This window comes from Scomber scombrus, chromosome 10, assembly GCF_963691925.1.
Source record: "Scomber scombrus chromosome 10, fScoSco1.1, whole genome shotgun sequence".
Taxonomy (NCBI): domain Eukaryota; kingdom Metazoa; phylum Chordata; class Actinopteri; order Scombriformes; family Scombridae; genus Scomber; species Scomber scombrus.
In genome coordinates this window covers 19273790-19294572 of record NC_084979.1, presented here as the reverse complement: position 1 = coordinate 19294572, position 20783 = coordinate 19273790, and the positions used below count along the sequence as shown (strand labels likewise).

Below are 20783 nucleotides of genomic sequence, written 5' to 3'. Positions count from 1 at the left end.
GACTGGGTGTCTTTCTCAGGCCGCTCCGTGAGCCTCAGTATGCAGTGACCACACAAAGATGAAATTACTTGTTTAAGATTTGTAAGATTGTATAAGATTGAAGATTGATTGTGCAAGGTTGTATAAAATATATCCATCAGAGGATGATTCTGGTGCAGATGTGTTTATACACCTGCAATTGTGCACCTTCTGGTTGAAACAATGGTGGGTGTATTGTCCTTTGTAATACAAAACTTTCAAATCCACTTGATAAAAATTTAGAATAGAGACAGTGTTTAAAAGGACAACACTGTTGGTGCACCGAAGTTACTAATCACCATTATTATCAGAAGCATGTATTGTTTGTAATTGATGGCCCTTGATATAATTACAGTGTCTGCTGAAATAAGCTTTAATGTAAAATGTTGGCTTTTTGTGACCAAGAGGAACTCTATTGTTGTTGCTGTGTTGAATATTAAGTAAATAAAAGAAATACAAATAATGCATCATTTCTAATGTAAAATAATTAAGATTGTGTGCTGTATGCATGGTCACGTTAAGATTTTGGCGCCAAGAACAACCAGTAAGAATAAAACTGAGAAATATTTTTCTTGATTGATTAAACTGTGATTTTGTTCATCCTGGTGATATAATTTCACTCCTAATATAATTAACACTGAATAGTTTTGTATGTTAGTAATAGAGAGATGATACAGAAGCTGAGCGCAATGATGAATTGAAAATATTACATCTCGTTGCAATAAAATGTTTTCATCAAATGGCCAACTAACAGCCAGAATTAAGTACATTTAAACATATCAAGTATACAGATAAACTATTACCTGACTCATAGTTGTGCAAATTTCTCTCATTCAGAAAACTCTGAGCACAATATAAGAAGGTTAACCCCACATCTGGCTCTCTGTTGTTAGCTAACCTGCACTGAAACCACTCAGAGAGCAATTAAACACTCAGCTAACAAAGCCTAATGCACAAGCTGCATCTCATACTAAAAACATCTAAATCACACTGGCTTGACTTTATGAGGGCAGTCCAGTATCTTAGAATTTTTACGCTCATGATGAATGTAGATGGAGAGCAGAGGAGCCTGCTCAGAGGAGAGAGAGAATGAAAGCAGAAGGAGGGAGAGAAAGGGAAAGACAATACTTTACCCTCTTCAACAGACTAATCCAAAACCTCTTCACATGATTCAGAAATACTTCACCGTCTGAATAATTCATCCTGAACTATCTGCATTAAGCCACTGTTCTGTGTTGGCCTACTCATGCCATCACTTCACATTACAATCTAGACACTCTCACTGCCACATAGTACATTAACCAAACAAATAACAATCATAAATTCATAGTTACTTTACAATGTTTCCTCTCATCTTTCAACAATCATTACAATAATTGAGGACTGTGGCAAGTTTGTGAAGTCTCCAAGAGCTTTAAAAGTCTCCTATGCGTACTCCTTACCCACATAGCAGACCCTCTGACTCCTCAAGACCCAGACGAAGAAAACGGGGGGAAAAAAGTCTTCATCACCTAAAGTCGAGACCAAAAGAAGGCAAACAGGAAGACAGCAGAGCAACCTGGGGCAAAAGTGATATGAGGATGAAAAAGAAACACAGGTTGCTGAGTTATAACGGCCACTCCTGCTGTCTTTACCAAGCTGTGACCTCATCATGCTCTACACTACCAATGGGGATGCAACTCTCACACACACACACACACACACACACACACACACACACACACACACACACACACACACACACACACACACACACACACACACACACACACACACACACACACACACACACACAGAGAGAGAGAGAGAGAGAGAGAGAGAGAGAGAGAGAGAGAGAGAGAGAGAGAGACACACACAGAGCACCTTCCTGTTTGTCAGCGCTGGTGGTAAACTTTCCACTGACATCTTCATTCAAGGGACTAATACAAAGTTTTTGTGCATTTTGTCATTAAAACAAAAACACATCTGAACTGAATTTAAGAACTCTATTTATGCAAATAGAAGCATGCAAAAAAAGGGGGAAAAAAAGATAGAACTCATTTGTATGTGTACTGTATGTGTGTGTGTGTGTGTGTGTGTGTAGGGAATGAATCAAAACTCTGCCATTTAACATATTTCCAGATAATTAAAATATTTCATTACTTTGACAGCTGCAGAGTTAACTCTTGATAAACTAGAGCAGTACGTGAAAATGAAGGAAAACAAATGCTGATGAGCTTTATGATATTCTTAGCTCCACCACGTCTTTTGACTGTCCTTCTCACACCTCCTCCCTCAGAAAAACGTGCCTCTCGTGGGTCAATATCTGTCTAATAAGCTGCTGGTTTGTAATTGTCCATCAGTCTCATCAAATGCCCATCAATCAAACCTTACTGTGGCTGACGTCTTGACAGCTGTCAGTGATAATTATGGAAAGTGATGGAAGATATCAAGGTTACTTTCCATGAGAAGAGGACAGCCACAATATCCTTCCTGTTCATTTTCAAAGTGTAAGTACTGTCTCCTTCTATCTTGAAATATTTGATAAAGGCACAAAATATGTGGGTGTTTTAACATGGTGAAGAGTTGATGTGGTTTAAGATGTGTTTTGTGCAAGAAATTCAAATGAGTTGTTACTATGGCTAAAATATGATCTCTGTTTAACTGTGGTGAATGATAGATAACACAACTTGTAATTAACAAATGAAATAATGCACTGGGAACAGTTTAAAAGCTCTATTGCACTTTAATTAAATGTATATAAAAACATGCAGCAGAAATGGTAAACACAAAACAGTGGATTTTATGTACAGAATGATTCACTAACAGTTTACTGCATTCAGCAGTAAGCACACACTGTGCAGTTTAACAGGTGACTAAACAGAAAGGTCATTTCGAGCCAACAGTGGTAACCGTACCTGTAGCAAATGTGAATACTGCATGTACAATTTTTTTGTGTTCAAAGTTTTTTCCCCCCTCCTTCATATAGATTTCTTTTACACAATAAAGCAAATGATGGTTGATGAAATCCAAATAATGTAAATCTTGTATGATAATTGTGAAAATGAACTTTATATGCAATACTCCTCTCCTTCTGATGTCTCATTGCATTAGCTCAAATAACTATAAATATCGTAGGGGGCAACCCCATGTCTGGCAAACAGTCAAAGTCTTTCTGTAAAGAACAAGGCGATACAATTTAGGCACCAGATTTAAAGATCTGATTCATTACATTCAATACTAATAACAGGAAAGGTACAGGCACTAACAGGACTTTCTCCTGTTTTTGACATATAGATCATATGATAATTAATTCATACAGTATGTACCGACTTAAAAAAAAAAATACAATCACATCGTTTGCATGAAAAATGGAGGTGAAAATCAGGTTGTGTAAGACTGAAATGAACACATAATTTGTTTGTTGAAATCATGTGACCGATTTCCATAGCAGCAAACAATATGTATGACTTGCCTGCTGACTGGTCAGATCTAGCTATAGTAAAAACATGTAAATGAAGGACATGCTGCATAAATATACACCAAGAGTGCACACTTTAAGCTGTATGATGAAAAACAGCCTTTTCAGCTGGTTGGGTCTGCATCCATAGAGAACGAAAAGGGTGAACCAGACCAAAAAAAGAAAAAGAAAAGAAAAAGAAAAAAGAAAAAAAAGAAAAGAGAAAGACAGATACACCTACACATTTTCCGATTGAATGGTCCTTCAGAAAGTGCTCATGGCGATGGAAGTTGAGTAACAACACGAGTTCTTGTTCCGATTTAACTTTTGTGAAAGTTGTGGGGTAGAAGATAACCTTAAATAGCATTATTCTTTTTCCTTTACGGCACGTGCATATTCACATTCACAGTTGCGTCGTCCACAGTTCACCGCTTAAGGCCATATAGATATATATCTTTAAATAAAATGTCTGTAAATTTCAACACAGAGATTGTCACAAGCTAAACCCCAAAATAAAACATTTGGACTTAATAAAATTCTGTACATATAAAAATATTTTAAACATCATATCACAACTTTCCACAACAGCATATACAGAAAAGATAAAATAATATAATTTATAAGGTTCAACAGGGTGACTGTACATCAACAATGTTTTGTCCTGTTCGCAGTATATTTTTCAGGGCACTTTGTTTGGCCCCTATAAGATGAACGTTACAGCCCCACAGAGGCTTAGAGTATGTCTTCATATTGTCCTATTGGGATCTGAATCCCCCAATAAGTTAGTGCGCTGCCAATAACTGAATCAGTAACTAGGCTCATCCATCTCTTCGTCACTCCAGTCGGGGGGTGCATCTGTTCCAAAATATCGATCCCCAAAGTTTCCTACAAGGACAAAAAAACATTTAAACACATCAGTTAAATTGAGCAAATGTGAAAAACTACTGCATATCTTACAATTTAAAACTCTTACACATTTTTCTTTTCTTTTCTTTTTTCTAAGCTTTACTCACCAATGCCAGGTATGATGTGGAAGAGATCGTTGACCTTCTTGTCTACAGCTGTGGTGATGATCTTGACCTGTGGGAACGCGTAGGCCACTGAATGGACCCCCATTTCAGCCATTAACAAAGACACCAGCAGAATTTTGTCCTCCTGTACATCATGATCCTGAAAAACAAAACATGCCCATGAAAAAAAAGCTACATGTAGAGTGCAATTCATTTCATGCAATGTGTACAATCTGGTGAACCCACCAGTAGGACTCGTACAGCCATCATGGCAGCAGCTCCAGTGGACACGGTACAGTCCATCAGAATCACATGATCTTCGCTGATTTCTTTTGGTAGACGCAGATAATGAAGCTGAAAATGGTAAGACAAAGGATGTGGGTTAATACCAAAATGTTATATGCATGACCAGTACCTATATCCTGTTGCTATGTTGTAGGTGAAATTATGCAGAAATATCCCAACACCAGCATTTCCTGGAAATGACAAGTGGATAAACAACCTTTTTTTATTGTGAGATATTAAGAATGTGTTAAAATGTGAATAAACCCATAATATTTAAAAAAAATAAAAAAAATAAAAGTGAACTTTGCCTCTTTTGTGACATTGAAGGTGAATGTAGGACAGAGACAGCAAAATGTTTTACACAGCAAAAAGAAAAATGTTCAAAAAGTTCAATAACCCGTATGCCATTAATTTAAATCTGCACCTCTGGCTCTCCTGTGTCCTGGTTGGTCTGGATGAGGATCTTGCCGATGCGGACGTCTTTGCAGACGGCCCTCAGAGCCGGCTCCATGGTCTCCCCGGCTCGTAAGATGGACACGCCTGTGATCTACAGAAAAACAAAAAGAAGAAGGAAAAAAAATGAAACAGAGGTTAATTGCATCAGTTTGGGTACAGACAAAACTCTTCTGAATGGTCTTTAGAATTAAAAAAAAAGTCGTCAGAGAAGACGGCAGGAAGTAAATGGAGTTCACTCACCCTCTTCCCGTGGAAAGTTCTGCCTTCATAATCCTCTCCCTGGGGGGTCTGGACTATGTGGACCTGAGATAATATTAAAAATCATAAGAGTCTGAGCACAGTGCCATGGTGACGTACTGTACTACAAAAGTCAGAGAAATAGTTTGTGGCCGTCTATAGTGAATTTCAGTCAGTCAGATCAAGCAGATTGTGTCACTCCTTGGTTCATGTGTGCGTGTGTGTGAAATGCAAACGCGTATCTTTTAGTTTAGGTATGAAAACTTTCCATTGTGGTGGCTTGGTAGGTTTCCAAACCTGCGCCACAGGCCATTACGTGTATATCTGACTCTCTTTTTAGCCAATGCAAACTTTTTTTTTTAAAACTCATCTTTTAATACTCTTTCTCCATTTCAAGGCCAGGAGTTTTACCTCTCTCTTACTGCCTATCTGTCTGTCTATCCATTGGTTATCTCACACTTTCGTTCTCTTACATGTCTTTATCTACGCACAGGTATGAAATGATTCAGTCAATGTCCTACTTAATAAAAAAGAATTACAGAGCCTTCATGCTATGAATTAATTAACAGAATATATCAGTCTTTAGCACCTGTGAGGGGAGGAAGGAGAGTGCTCGCTCGATCAACAATCGCATCAACCTCTTGGAATAGAAGATGAACTCATCACGGCTGGTTTCCTTGTTTCTGAATGTGTTGATAAGGGAAAAAAAGACACACCCTTTATACTGCAGTAGCTGATTATTTTTAAAATTGAATTATATGTAGTTGTCAGTGTAACACATCTATTTTCTTATCTTTTACCTGATGATGGTGTGCATACCCCTGACCTGAGGTGTGCTCTCTAGAACACTGAGGGTCTGGGGGAGGGGTTGGGCTTGGTGTGCAGAAGCCAGGGCTGCCCTGTAACCACAGCAACAAATAGTAGAGCGGGGGTGGTGTGGGGTGAGAGGAGCGGAAAGAGAGAAGATGGACAGAGACATAAATACAATTCAAGTGAACATGAATGCAACACTTCTCTGCACACGTGTATGGTATGTGCAAGTTCAGACACAAACATGTACACACGTATTGTATGCACATTCAAACGCACACAAAAAAAGACGTGCAAGTACATGCAAAAAAAGTCACAAATCATTTTCAGTGGTAGTTAGAGCAAAGTTGATATTTGCAGTGTGTAACCACTGTAATATGATTGCTTGGGAAAAAGCAGACACACCAAATAGCAAAGCATGGCCAAGTGTTGAGCATTTTAGTGGAAAATTACAGCATAGAGACCATGACAATGGAAAAAAGCTTCTTAAAAAGACAGAGAATTAAAACTGTTCAATTTAAAAACAAACATAACATATTTGAAATAAAGGAAAATTTCACTGTAAATAAAATGAATCTTTCCTCATTACTTTCCATGTTAGGTCTCTACTACCTGTAATAATTCCCCAAAATTATACACACAAACAAAAAGTTTGTATATTTTGTTAACCTAAGTCTAATGTGGGCTCTAACCTAAGGAACAGACACACTGTTACAAATATTCATCAATGCAGTCATGTTGACTGGCATTGCAGTATGAGTCCCAACATCTCCAGTACCAATAATGTCACTGAAATTCACAATAGCCAGATGCAAAGAAAAAAGAAATCATAGCAAATCTGCTCACATATCCCAGCGAAGTTTCCTCTATGGGGAAGAGTTTTTCGACGAAACACAACAATCACAAAACAGGGGACACAGAAAGACGAGGAACAACAGACAAGAGGAGGAAAAAAAATGAGAAGAGACACAACATCAGGTGGATGAAGGGATGAAGCGATTATCACACACAGTGAAAAGTGTGACAGCTGAGACTTGAAAATGTCAAATGTCTCGGAAATGCGCTTACCACATGTGAATTGCCATTTAAAGTAAAGTCATGTTTTCCTGGTTATCACTTGTTATATATATCATGATACTGAGAAGAAATGAAATGCATGAAATAAAAACCCATCCAAATGGTGCCGTAAGAGGAGGGCGACGTGCTGGGAGTTCCGCACTTTGAGTCTGTCTTTATTGCTTTTTATATTTTGTTATTATACTTATGTGTCTTTTTATATAATGGAGCCTCCGAGTCAAAGTAGTTCACACAATTGTACTTGTATAACTGGAGTGACAAGAAATATCTTGAATCGTAAAAATGAAGTAGCAGGCCGTGTCTTCTAAAGATTCTTACTGATGCTTGGGTAAAAGAGAGTTTTGGATCAGATTTTGATATCTATACAAGTGCATCTATTGTTTGTCTGCGTGGGAGATGCACAAGATATGGTGCGGCTGTCACTCTTTCACCATGTAGAACAGTAAAAGTTGGTATTTCAGCTCACAGGCCCCAGCACATCCTGTGTCTAAAGACAGACACCAAGCTCACTTCCTCTCTCTCTCTGTCTCAGATACTGTGGCCGACATTCAATGGAAAAACTCAGCGCTTTGTAGTAGGGTATTGGAAACTTTCTCTGTGGCTGAGGTATGTGATAGTCAACAATAGCTGTAGAAAGAGCTTCCTCTCTCTCGCTTTCTGTTATAGTCACTCTCTCTCTTATTCTTGTTGCCGCTGAAAGGAGGGGTCAGTGACTTGACTCATAGGTGTATTTTTAGACACAGAAGGCAGGAAGAGTGTGAGTTGTCATTTCTCTAAAAGGCAGAGAGAGGGAAAACCAACATCTGTACATTCAATGCTGGCTGCACCGCACCACTTTCAAACTTTTGATCTAAACTCGACTTTGTTGACTGCAGCTTTTTCTGCATTTTCCATATTTATTCCATGCTGGTGTGGAACAAGTTTTAATAATGTTTTGGCAAATTTTTATAGCTGATCACTAATTAGCCATATTTTGGTCTACAGATACAAGACTGCCGCCTGGTGATGTCTCATGGCAGCCAGCAGATCAGTGGAAGGTAGAGGTTGGTTTTGTGGCCTTGTTTTTCTCTTCCTCCGAAAAAGCCGGAGTGGTTGGGGAACAGGGCAGATGGTGAGGAGAGAATGATAGACAGGATAAAGGCCACTCTACCTGACGCTGAGCTCTCGCTGTGAGCCATGGAGGGATTTGGGATGATGGGGGTGGGGGGAGTGGGGGGTGGGGAAGAGTGAGAGAGCAGTACATCAGCAGCTTGTGTGTTACTCTGTGTGTGTGTGTGTGTGTGTGTGTGTGTGTGTGTGTGAGTGTTATGACTTAAGTCACTTTCAGGGACACACACCAGACTTAAAACAAATTCACTTAGAACAGCTTGTGCTGGACAAAAGCTATGTCTCCAATTGGTAAAATGCTGATTTTTGGGTAAGTGGTTACGGTTAGGGTGAGGGTAAGGTTAGGGTTAGGGTTATTCTCCAAGAAATGAATGTAAGTCTATTTAAATACCCCAAAAGTGACTCAAGTAAATGTGTATGTATTGAGGGAAGGAACTAAAGCAAAGTGTTACAGTAAGAGTTCTGCAAGAGAAAAATGTGCCTTTGGTGACAATTAAAGCATGTTGAGTAAAAAATCCAAAGGTTAAAAATACAGCACTCTCTATTTCAGTATCTATGGAGTAATTATGAAGAATTTGACATGTAATGAATTAGCACTAAGAACCTGAACCATAGAGAGAGGATTTCTATTGAGGCTGCACAACTAATAGCACATAATTGTGTATGACTATTTAATGATTCCACGATAATACATACGTGTGATCATTTCATTTCACTTGAAAACATACCTGAATATATAGATGGGTGACAAATTAAAGGTAAAACAAACGTTAAGTATCTTAGTAAGGTGTTGGGCCACCATGTGCCACCAGAAGAGCTTCTATGCGCCTTGGCATTGATTCTACAAGTCTCTAAACTCTCCTGGAGGGATGAACATCATTCTTCCAAAAGATATTCCCTAATTTGGCATTATGATTATGGTGTTGTAGAGCGCTGTGTAACATGTTGGTTCAGAATCTCCCATAGGTGTTCAATTTGCTTGAGATCTGGTGACTGCGACAGCCACAGCATATGATCGTCTGTCACATCGTTTTTATACTCATCAAACCATTCAGTGCACCCTCTATGCCCTATGGATAGGAGCACTGTCATCAAGAAAGAGACCACTCCCATCCCACTCTTAGGTAATCCCATCAGGACAGAAATCTTTCATCATAGGATAAAGGTGATCACTAACAACAACTTTGTATTGATTGATTCTTCTCTCTAAGGGGGCAAGTGGACTCAAATCTTTTTCTCTTTTTTTTCTCCTTTAAATTGTCACTCGTCTGTATATATTAATACTTAGTTAAACTTAAATAGTTGTTGTTACTTTGTGTAACTTCACCAATTAATAATAAAAAAAAATTCTGGACCAAATTGCATTTATATCATTCCTTGAAATTAACATTAATAAACACACCGCAGTATTTAGCAAAATAATCTATCTATCTAATTTTTCCATTCTCAGCTATCATGCACATTAATTCTCCCCTGAAGTCTGTGCAGTGCATTTTCTATCCAGTAGAGGGTCTGTTGAAGCTTGTATTTACTGTCCAAAAATTACAAGTGCGAATCATCCCTAAACCAAATAACCTTTCAGTTCTAACAGTAACCTGCACTGAATAAAAGAATCAAATACAAAAATAACACCAGGAAGGATGAAAGGCCACAACCCTCTGCTTATACATTATCCACTCATATTAAACCAGCATTATATATTTACTGTGTCTGTGTGTGTCTGTGTCTGTGTGTGTGTGTGTGTGTGTGTGTGTATGTACCTCCTCCAGCTGACTGTGGACATGCTGCACTATCAAATCGATGGCCACCATGTTACCACCACCTGACAGGATGAAAAACAAAGTGACATTAACAAGACTGAAATCACAAGAATTTAAAAACATAGTGTTTTAATAATTTAACAGCAGTAAAAAGTGGGAAATTTTAATTAGATTCACTGTACTGCTGCACTGTACACATAACACCTGAGGAGGTTCATCCTTTTCTTATATTGCTAGTATCATAGTGGTACCTATGTAAATACATTTGTGTGTATGGAGTATGCACGCACCACGTGGCACCACAATATCAGCCAGTCTCATGGTGGGTTCAATGTACTGCTCAAAGGCTGGCTTGACAAACTTGTTGTACTGTTTGATGACACCCTCGATGTCTCGGCCCCTTTCTGTAATGTCCCTCCTCAGCCGCCGCACCAGCCGGATGTCAGAGTCTGTGTCTACAAAGATCTTCATGTCCAGCAACTGAAATGAAAACATGGAACACAGGGACAATGTTTAGCTGAACAGAAATCTCATAACACACATTCACACAAAGGAGAGATCAGATAAATGGTAAGCTAAACATACCCTCTTGATTCTACTTTTTGCTTCCTGGTGTTTTAGGTCAAACTCGAGCAGCAGACAATTTCCTTTCAGTTGTGTCATGAAATAGCACTGTATTTCACATATACAGATATTTTCTTGAAAGGTGAATTAAACCGATATTTCATTTTTCTTGACAATAAATTCTCTGATAAAAAATGTGTCTTGTAATAATTGTAATATGGATGACTGCAAATATTAACCCAGACAAAGGCAACTAAGCTGTTGAAACAGTTTTCTTCTAAAATGTATTATCACATCGGAGCTGCATGTGTGTGGTGACTCTTAATTAATATGAATCATTTATTCTGTTTATTTTTGACACATAGTACCTCATTAAAAACAAGTGTTTTGACTAATTATGTCCAGAGTGAAGGATTAAAAAGCAAAATTACATAAAATGCAGCTAAAGTCACATTCATATGTGTGTGTCAACTGTATGTTTCAACTTAACTGGCCTGTTTTTCTCTAATGCTCACAATCACTCTGATGAACAAACTTTAAGAGCACCTGAAAACATTAACTTTGTTGTATCAGTATGCACATTAAAATATCTGTCAATCAGTTTGAATGTAATTGGAAGCAACAGGTTCGTACAAGAAGCCTACAAACATTTTTGATAAAGATCCATTAAATTAGTCACATTTTACAGTTGAAAAATACATGTGTCAGTGCTCTCTGGTGGACAAACTATGTGATGTAGGCATTGTTTCTGAAGCACTTCAAACATACTGTTTGTTTAGCATTGCAATTTCATGGCAGTTCATGTACCAGCCAACATATAAGCCAATAAACGTATCTGTGATAAGCCAAAACTGTACAAATACTGTATTTCAAATTTGATTACATTTAAATCAGTTGCTCAACTTTGTTTGCATGGACAATACTGATTGGTATAAGTAAAAAAGTCACGTCCCCCTTATGCACAGAAAAACATGTTTGACCACATGCACAAATAAAAATACATCTGACGTCAGCACCTTCCACTGACCAGCTGAATATGTAAGAGGAGATAACCTTGCCCTACCTGCAAGAGCATTTTATCTGCAAAGGCCATGATTCCCTCGAAGATAATAACACTTGCTCCATATACAGTTTTCTGTGGAGGACACATGTGCATGTAGCATTACAGTACAATATACAGACAAAACACAGTGCATGATATACAGACAGGATATGCTGAAATATACTCATAGTAATATACTGATGCTATATTGAGAGAATATTTACAGCTACTGTAGTGAATGGGCATTAAAAATAGAAACAAGTAGATGGGAATCACAATAATGGTTTGTCAGTGACCATCTGGAGTAGCAGATTAGCAATATGACTCTAAACCTCTAGCAAGGAACATTAAATCCCTCTTAGGTAATCGAGAAACTGAGATTATAAGCAGTAATTTGACATGCTACTCATTAACTTACAAAGTGCTTTTTCATGTGTTTGGATGTGTGCATTCATCCTTACCCACTCCTTCTGTCTCCCATGAGTTGTGAAGTCATAAACTGGAATTTTTACACTCTTGCCCTGTTTGAGTTTGCGCAGCGTGTGTGTCAGCAAACCAAAGTCAAAGGCGTCAGGATGGTCAAAGTTGTAGTCATTACTGGCAGCCATGGTCTGCTCTTCTGAGGACAGAACCTGAGGACAACCATCGCAGCAGTGTTGGAATAACTTTACAGTAACCTTGCCAAAACAATAAAGCTTTTCAAGCCCAATACAAACTGACTTCCTGAGCGGAATACTGAAAAGTGCTTCAGCTGTCTCTCAGTCTCTGCTTTTTGCTTAGACACATATGTTAACATTTGCATATCAAGGACAAAAAGTGGTAAATTGGTCAATTACAGAAATGAATTCTATTATAAGACGTATACATGCTCAAATCTTGTGCAGGAACCATGCACACAGATCACTGTTAAAGAGCAGTTCAAGTTAGTAGACCTAAATTTAGGAGAACATCATGCGCCACTGTGACGTCTGTACCAGGTGGTATTTGTGTGTGCCCTTAGGGTGGTCGAGCATTAAAACCCCAGACCTGGTACGTGGCCGTTTCAGAACAGCAACACCCCCGTCTCAAGTGAACAGATTACCCTCTTAATATGATAAACCGATGTTACAAGTTCTCTAGCGGCTTTAGTGGCTGTGAGCAAACATGAGACACAGGAGATATGAATTTCAAGGGATGCATTCCTCAGCAAGTGTTTTGGATGCCGACCTCTGGTAACGCGGTGTGCAAACCGCCACTTGCTGAGGGCCACATTACCACTGGTCACTGGCAAATCCCTCCTACTCGGCACAGTCTGAACCGCTGCTGTCAGATTGTGACAGGATTACATAACCAAGAGAGTGGGTGGAGGCATGGAGGGGCAGGAATGATGGCTCTTGCTTGATTGCTCTGCACCACTCTTTCTCTCCCCCAATTCACTAAGCACTACGTTTCTCTTTCGACTTATCGGTCTTCTAATATTTCATCCTTTCCATCTCCTTTTTCTCCAGTCACTCCTCTTATCCTCATTTTTCCTCAGGGAATCACAGGGAATCCTACTTTTTCTCTTTCACTTTGTCCTCTGCACTCAAGTGTCCTTACCTCAGGCCATTGGGGCGTTAGCAGCCACAGAAAACAGAAATGAAATAATAATAAAAGGAACAAGTGATTTCATGGACTTGTCAAGATATTATATTTTAAAATAATTTGGAGCAATGCACAAATATGTCAAAATCATGGTAAATAAGTGTTGAAGATGATTCCTGTATCTTAACCACTACAACATTCATTACAACACGTTTGTATGCACACGGATGCACACCTTGTAAAAGGAGTCCATTGATAGTAGAACAACCCACGGAACATCTAGAGCTTCTATGATTTTCCTGGCCACCGTTGTCTTTCCTGAAGCGCTGCCACCACAAAGACCTGTGACAGAATATTGACATTAAGACATTCAGTATACACATAGTTAATTGTAACATACCTTTGCATGACATGAGAGAACCTGTTTGTACGTATGTGCTTTAGGCTATCACTTACATTTGCAAAGGCAGGCAGAAACAAAGATCTTGGTTTTGCTCAAGGTAAACATCCCTATTAACAGGTGAAGGAATTTTCATGGATTTCTCTTGTGCAAAACACACTTTCAAGTCCAATAACTCAGCGGTAAAGCAGAGCCACCTCTAACTCAGTTAAAATGTCAATAATGACACTGAATGAGTTTGTCAATACCCATTAGTCATGAATGTGGCCATGCCTAATTCCTACAGAAGACACTCTTTATCTGCTTTAACAGGAAATCATTTAATTTCAGTTCCAACACATAAATATTCCTGTGTCCCTGAGACATGTAAGCTGCAAAGTGTACTCAGTTTATAAAATCATGATCCAGTGCAGGGCTGCTTTTTTCATTCACATTTGAGAACTCAAATTTGAGAATTAGGACTATATATGCACTGATAACTGTCTCTCAATGAAACAAACATATAGGAGGAAAGAAAACATCTTTGTTGTTACATCATGGTGTGCATCTGATCTAAGCATCCTACCGATGACAAAGGCCTCTTTGGACTGTGTTCCATGTTCGTTGTACCAGGGCGGGCGACCGGCAGTGTAGATGGTACGTTTGGAGGTGCGTAGGAGAGGAGGCTCAGACTTGCACTGGCTGGTGGTCCTTTTCCTGGGTGAAAGACCTGTGCTTACCGAGGGGAGGAGCCGGTCCAGTGATCCCTCACCACCTCCACTGTGAAGCAATAGACACACAACAGAGGTCTCCATCACTGTTTAGTAAAGGAATACACATTTATAACTTTTTTTGGCCTTTAATGTGTGTTCTTGTAAAATGTAACGGAACAACTGCTGGTTTTTCATACAACCCTATACACCTTTAAATGGAATTCTTGTCTGTGTTTTGTACAAGCAGCACCGTTACGAACAATCATGTTTTATTAATCGATCAATAATAAAACAGCTTTGGGTTACAGTATGGGGGGGATTCTGATTTAACGTGATAAACTACACATAGAAAAGACAAACACCATAGTACAAAACTTGCCTATTTGTGTCCTAGTGCCACGAGTTGCAATTTATAGATCTTCAATATAAGCTCATAAAAAACTATTTGGTGTTAAAATAGGTGCAGTAATAACAAGGCAGTCATGTCAATAAGACACTAATACAAAAATAAGAACAGTCATTAAATGAAGAAAAGCTCCTCCCTGTTATAACACAATCTGTCAGTTTGATGCATACTTGCCGAATGACGCGAAGACATGTGGCAGTTTGGGTGTGTAATCTTGATCAGAGAGTAAAGAAAGGTGTCCCAGTTAAATGATAGTAAACAAGACAGAGCAAGTATTGTGCGTCCTACTGTCCCGGGTTAATATTTAGGTTTTACGTCTTTATCAGGTGAGCTTTGCTCAGTTTTGTGGTGTATAAGTGCTGTACCAAATTACACAATGTTAACTTCCAGTGTCCAGTGATCAGTTGTGCAACTGAGTTGTATACATGCAATATGCTGAGGGTGTATCAAGGAATAACACTGTTTCACCACTGCAACGTGTTGAAACATATAACAAAGTGAACAAGATCTTCATAAACAAATGACAACAAGCTCATTCAAAAAGGCATGAGGCTCTTGAAGTGAGTTTGCATAGACTATTTAAATTAAACACGATGGCCAACCGCATCTTCCGCCTGACACAATAATAATGCAACAACTAATGACAACATTTCCACAAACAACAATCTTGTGTAATACCGATCGCAAATGTCTTGCATTTCAAAAGAAAAAAGCTGCAAGAACAAAGTTGTGTAATTGTTTTACAGCTTAATTTTTGACAGTATCTAGTAATGAAGTTTTTAAATTGTGCCAACCAGAGAAGAAGGTTAAATTTTGTGATTTCACTGAAGGACAGTGAAGAAGCATGAGCATTAACATTCTGTTAATGGTTATGGCTAATTTAGATGCAGAGCAGAGAACAACGATACAAAGAACTGGTCTAACACATTGCTTAGTAACCCGTCTAGAATCCAACTTTCCCTGGAAAGTTTGCTTCAGCTCTCTGTCAAGAATCTGGTCTGAGAGTCTGAAGAAGCATCTGTGGTGCATTATCAATACAGAACAACAACTTGAGAATCATCGGTGAACAATCACTTTTAATTCACTGTCACAATTAATAAGTAGCACAAGAAATATCTCCAAGAAGCATCACCAAAACAAATGCTGCTATGGTTGTTTTACAAACACAAGTTTCTTTGAGAGTATTGTCTAACTGAGTGACGGTTGCTAGCAACACTTACCTCATCATACGAGACACCAACACTGCACCGAGTGAAGACTGTAAAAACCCAGACGCCATTACGATAGTAGAATGTGTAAATGAGCAGTTTTAGATGTTCCTATTTTTCTGTTATGCACTCAACTCTCAGCTTCCACAACTTTATATAGGCCACGCTCCTCCCCAGGTGGAGTATCAACAGGTCAAACGAGAAGCAAACATGCAAGAGAGAAAGTCAAGATTTATCTTATCTCACCGGGGTCACCTGTATATGGAACCAGGGAGCAGGCTGGGACTGAGCAATAGACACAGACCATGCTCTGGAGGCAGAGCACACTCCAGCTGGGTAATCAGTTAAAAGCAAACCAGGGTGCCATAAAAGATTAGCCTCGTTGACTGTGCTGAATCATGCGCTTGTTCAACAGCAACAGTCACTAGACCCTTAACATTGCAGTACACTGACCTATGAATGCAACATTATGTAAAGAAAAGGTTGACACTGGGTCACAGTGCAGTCTACCTGAGACCCTGCTATGATAAGAATCTTTACGGAGCCTAACCCTCTGAACCCTTAAGGTCAGCAAAATATGACATCAATAAATATGACACAGGGTCCTATCTTAAATATGTTAAATGACAAGTTATTTCTTTCTTCGGAAAACATGTTAACTTATTGTATACTGTATATAAAAAACAAATGCATAATTGCTCACACATGCTGTAGATGAACTCAACCAAAACTGAAATTTATGATGCAAGACTGCAACTTTGCATTTCAGTTTGGGTTAGCGCTCTATATCTCATGATATATGTATTTAAATGTTTACAAAGTCACAAAGTTTAAGATAAGGCCACCTGTCACATGTTAACAGTATTCTCTATCTTTTACCCGATAGGTGATATAACAGCAGGGCCAAAACAACCAATTTTTTCTAAACAACGCCTTTTTTTATGCTGCCGTTTTTGATAGTTATTTTTAAAAATGTGTTTCAAATGTTTTAAAGACTAATAGTTTTATGTTGTTTTTATCTATGGTTTTCACGGATTAATAAGATGAACCTTTGATGTTCATCTAAATGAAGTGTGTTCTAGTGTGTTTCACACACCTCAAATGAAACAACTTGCTCACAGTTTAATTTGGGTAACAACATTTTGATAACATGATATAATCATATTATCACACTGCAATCCTAGTGAAACTCCACAAAAGCCATACTGCTGTCACAAACACCAAATTTATATTACTAAGCAACAGATGCAAACTTTCCCAAAGCATGTCAACAAAAACCCACAGGCGTTACCACAGAGAGCTAGAGCTGCCACTCCTGTTCATCCACATTTTGAAGAGTCTATCTTAAACCTTTAATGACCTGGTTGTGCACGAAAACACAACTGTTTAGTACACCTGAGGATACTAGTACGAACGAAAAAAAGTTAAAAAATAATAAATAAAATGCACTTACCTGCCATCAGATCTTAGAGTCCAACAGCCAGATATTCTAGCTCCTGAGTAAGCCGGTAAAGAGTTCATAACTGGAGAAAATATAAAGGAGGGTTCCAACGTAGGTACTTCGCAAGTTGTGTTTTAATCTTATATTAGTACAAATAGGTATACTCAGTACTTATATACACCCGAGGGCAATGAAACAATTAACAGCACTGCCCTCTGGTACAACACATCTAGAGAGAGAGAGAGAGAGATAAGAGGTTGGGAAGTATATAGGGGAGTCAGCTTGGATGAGAAACGAAACTTTAAACATCTGTTTAGCTTTGTTTCTTCCACTCACTGGAGCAAAAGACGGAAAGAGAAGGCACTGCAGCTTGGTAGAGAGAGCGTGCACTCAGTGTGAAACTACAGAAAAGCTTTTCCCTCCTCTTTCACTCGCTCTCAACTCCTCCCCTCAGCCAACAAATGTAAGAGGATAACCTACCCTCCAGATTATGTTCATTAGGTGCTATTAATAGCATCAGGTTAGAGCCAGACCTTCCCTCTCCTGGCACACACGCACATAAACACACACATGCCGAGCTTGGGTCATCTGTCTTTGACGGGTCATCTGTCTTTGACAGATCAGTTTCGCAATATGTGACCGGAGTTAAATAGGAATCAGAGGAGAGCGACAGAGAGACTGACAACCAGACTGGAAGAAAACTGAAAAACTGAACAAGACAAGAGCGGGAACAGACAAACAGCCAGTCGTTATTCTCCTCTGATGTTGACGCAGTTGTTTGCATTCACAACAGAGATCCTTCAGGCTGCATTGGGGAGGTGAAGAAGGGGAGAAATGGCGGGAGGGAGGAGGATAAAGGGAATGGCAGAAGGGAGGAGATGTGCTTTTCCCCTGCAGGGACTCACCATGTCTCTGTGTGCTTACCCCAGAGTCGGGAGACATCAGTATGGCAGCCAACACACACACACACACACACACACACACACACACACACACACACACACACACACACACACACACACAGTGCCATCCCCTCCCTCACTCCACTCACAGTGAAGAGCGGTGTATAAACAGCATGATGAAACCAAACACTAGTTCTACTGCTCTATCAGCTGACAGTCTGAGGAACAGCCCTGGGCAACACACACATACAACATGTAAAAACACTCACACACACACGCACACACACGCGCGCACGCAATCCTCCTTGGGCCACAACTTGTACAGACAAACAAATCATTATTCTCACAGATCAGAGGCGACACCATAATTGTTTTGGGGCACAGCAAAAACAAACCCGAGAACTGCACAGGCCACAGTTTGAGAACCACAGCACTCAAATGAAGAAATGACTAGATATGATTTAAAACCAACATTTAAGCATCCTCACATATTTGGAGTATGGACTTGACAAGATCTCATTTCTGTTTACTTCCCAGCGAAAACCACAGGGGAGAGACACAAGGGAATTCAGTGTTTTTCCTCTGATCTTCAGGATAGTTTTGGGACTGTCTGTGTTGCTTTAAACAGCGCTCTGAAGACAGCTGCACAGCAAGAAAGCCATATCGAAACAAGAGTCCTGAACTAGTTGCTATGCCAAACATTCAGCTGTCTTTGTACGGCTTCAGGGACAGCAGGGTTACAGGCCCGAGATAAAAGTAAAACCTACCAATATTTGATGTAAAGTGAGAGGAATATTATAATATAAATCTAAAATGATATAGTTTATAACATAAAAATAATGTAATATTTCTCACAAAAATGGAAGTCACCCTTCAAAGAGGCCATAAAGGTAAACAATATTTTTACACAACCTAAATTCCAAATGCTTATCTATTTAGAAACAAGGACAGGGTTACGTAAGTAGATATATATTCATGGGGTGGACAAAACAACCAGAATATGTGCACAATATTATGCAAATTAAAGACATAATCCTGCAGCTAAATATTATATTTGCATAGCTTATGATGTTTAATTTTCTCATGTTATGTTTTTGAGGGCATAGTTCATGGTGCTTTTGTGTTGGATCACATTATGTTCACCTGCTGACAGAGCTTTCTGCCAATTTCATATCACTGTATACTTACAAGTTAGTTTCCTTACTGAATATCACCAAGCACCTCTCACCAGCATCACATGTTAGATGTGACCATGTGAGTATAACTTTAAAGGCTTGTGATATGAAAAAAACTCTCAGTGGATAGATCAATGCAGTAACTACACCCTCTTGTGGCTTAAAAAGGTACCAAGCAGAAGGCTGGTGTGACTGTGGGTGGTTACAGAGAGGTAACAAACTGGGTCAATGTAACAAATAGACATCTGTATGTATATATCCAGGTACAGTATTAGTCACCTAAACACAATGAACCGCCTTTCTATAGCCTTGTACTTCCCCTAAAGGGAAAGGGGCTTTTTGTCACTTGCTCATGCTGCAGTAGCAAATACACCCTGCCACGCTTCTCCCCTCTGCTAAATCTCTATTCACTTTCTCAGCTTTATTCTGGATATTAATGTATCTCTAGCTAATACTTGTCACACGTTAAAATACACGTAACTAACACGTTAGCCTATTTTGGCTAAACACCGTTTAGTGTAGTGTTTTCCTGGTTTGTAAAGATGACAATGAAGTTATTTTAGGAGGGCACCTCGTGTAAAATGTTATAACTATAAAAGCAAAGTGAGAGTGGACACAGCGACTAAAACTAAAGTAGTCAGTTTCTATGATATGTTTAATAAACTAAGAATGAAATGTCCTGACTTCTCTTAAAGCGACATATTATTTATGTAAGGTATTATAAGCTATTCCCTTAAGCCACACAATGTGTCGTGTTTTCGTAAAGATGCTTAACGTTACGGTAACAAAAAAATAAGAAAAAAAAGTCACTAAGAAAATCCTCATGTGATTTAAACGGTTTCCAAATACAACCCTAAATCAAACCATTTCTTTTACCTGTTAGACATTGAGGAAGTTTTCTCTTCGTTCTCCATCTTTGACAGCCTTTCTTCACGGCTAACGGCAGACATCGCTATTCTGTTGACAATCAGGTGTTGGAGTCCAGTTCGCGCAGATGCATTATGGAATTTGTAGTTCATTTCGCAATTCACTATTGGATCGCTCCACCAGCATCATCTCCATGGTGGACTTCAAGGCCCAGAATGCAGCTGTTCCTTTTTTTTTCTCCAAAGTACAGCAGGCAGCATGTCCCGTACAGTATTATGTTCATATAGGGCCATCCCCTACACTGGCAGTCGGTAATGTCCAACA

The 20783-nt window shown here is 39.0% G+C and overlaps 1 protein-coding gene across 3 annotated transcripts; it reads right to left on the bottom strand.

Annotated features, from left to right (window-relative positions):
• Positions 1-2737: 2737 nt before the first annotated feature.
• Positions 2738-20548, bottom strand: uckl1b (uridine-cytidine kinase 1-like 1b). Of its 3 annotated transcripts, none has more exons than XM_062426417.1 (15): positions 20469-20548; positions 14334-14527; positions 13604-13710; positions 12267-12437; positions 11827-11898; positions 10490-10679; positions 10200-10261; positions 8483-8499; positions 6246-6344; positions 6035-6128; positions 5449-5511; positions 5177-5299; positions 4714-4821; positions 4471-4627; positions 2738-4342 (listed from the first exon to the last, which is right to left on the bottom strand). In XM_062426417.1, exons 1-15 carry the CDS (start codon positions 20540-20542, stop codon positions 4263-4265), a joined length of 1611 nt encoding a protein of 536 aa, XP_062282401.1. In that variant the 5' UTR covers positions 20543-20548; the 3' UTR covers positions 2738-4262. The 3 variants fall into 3 exon arrangements, with proteins under 3 accessions (XP_062282401.1, XP_062282400.1, XP_062282403.1); XM_062426416.1 differs by lacking the exon at positions 8483-8499 and adding an exon at positions 7102-7121; XM_062426419.1 differs by lacking the exons at positions 8483-8499; positions 20469-20548 and adding exons at positions 7102-7121; positions 16087-16172.
• Positions 20549-20783: the final 235 nt, after the last annotated feature.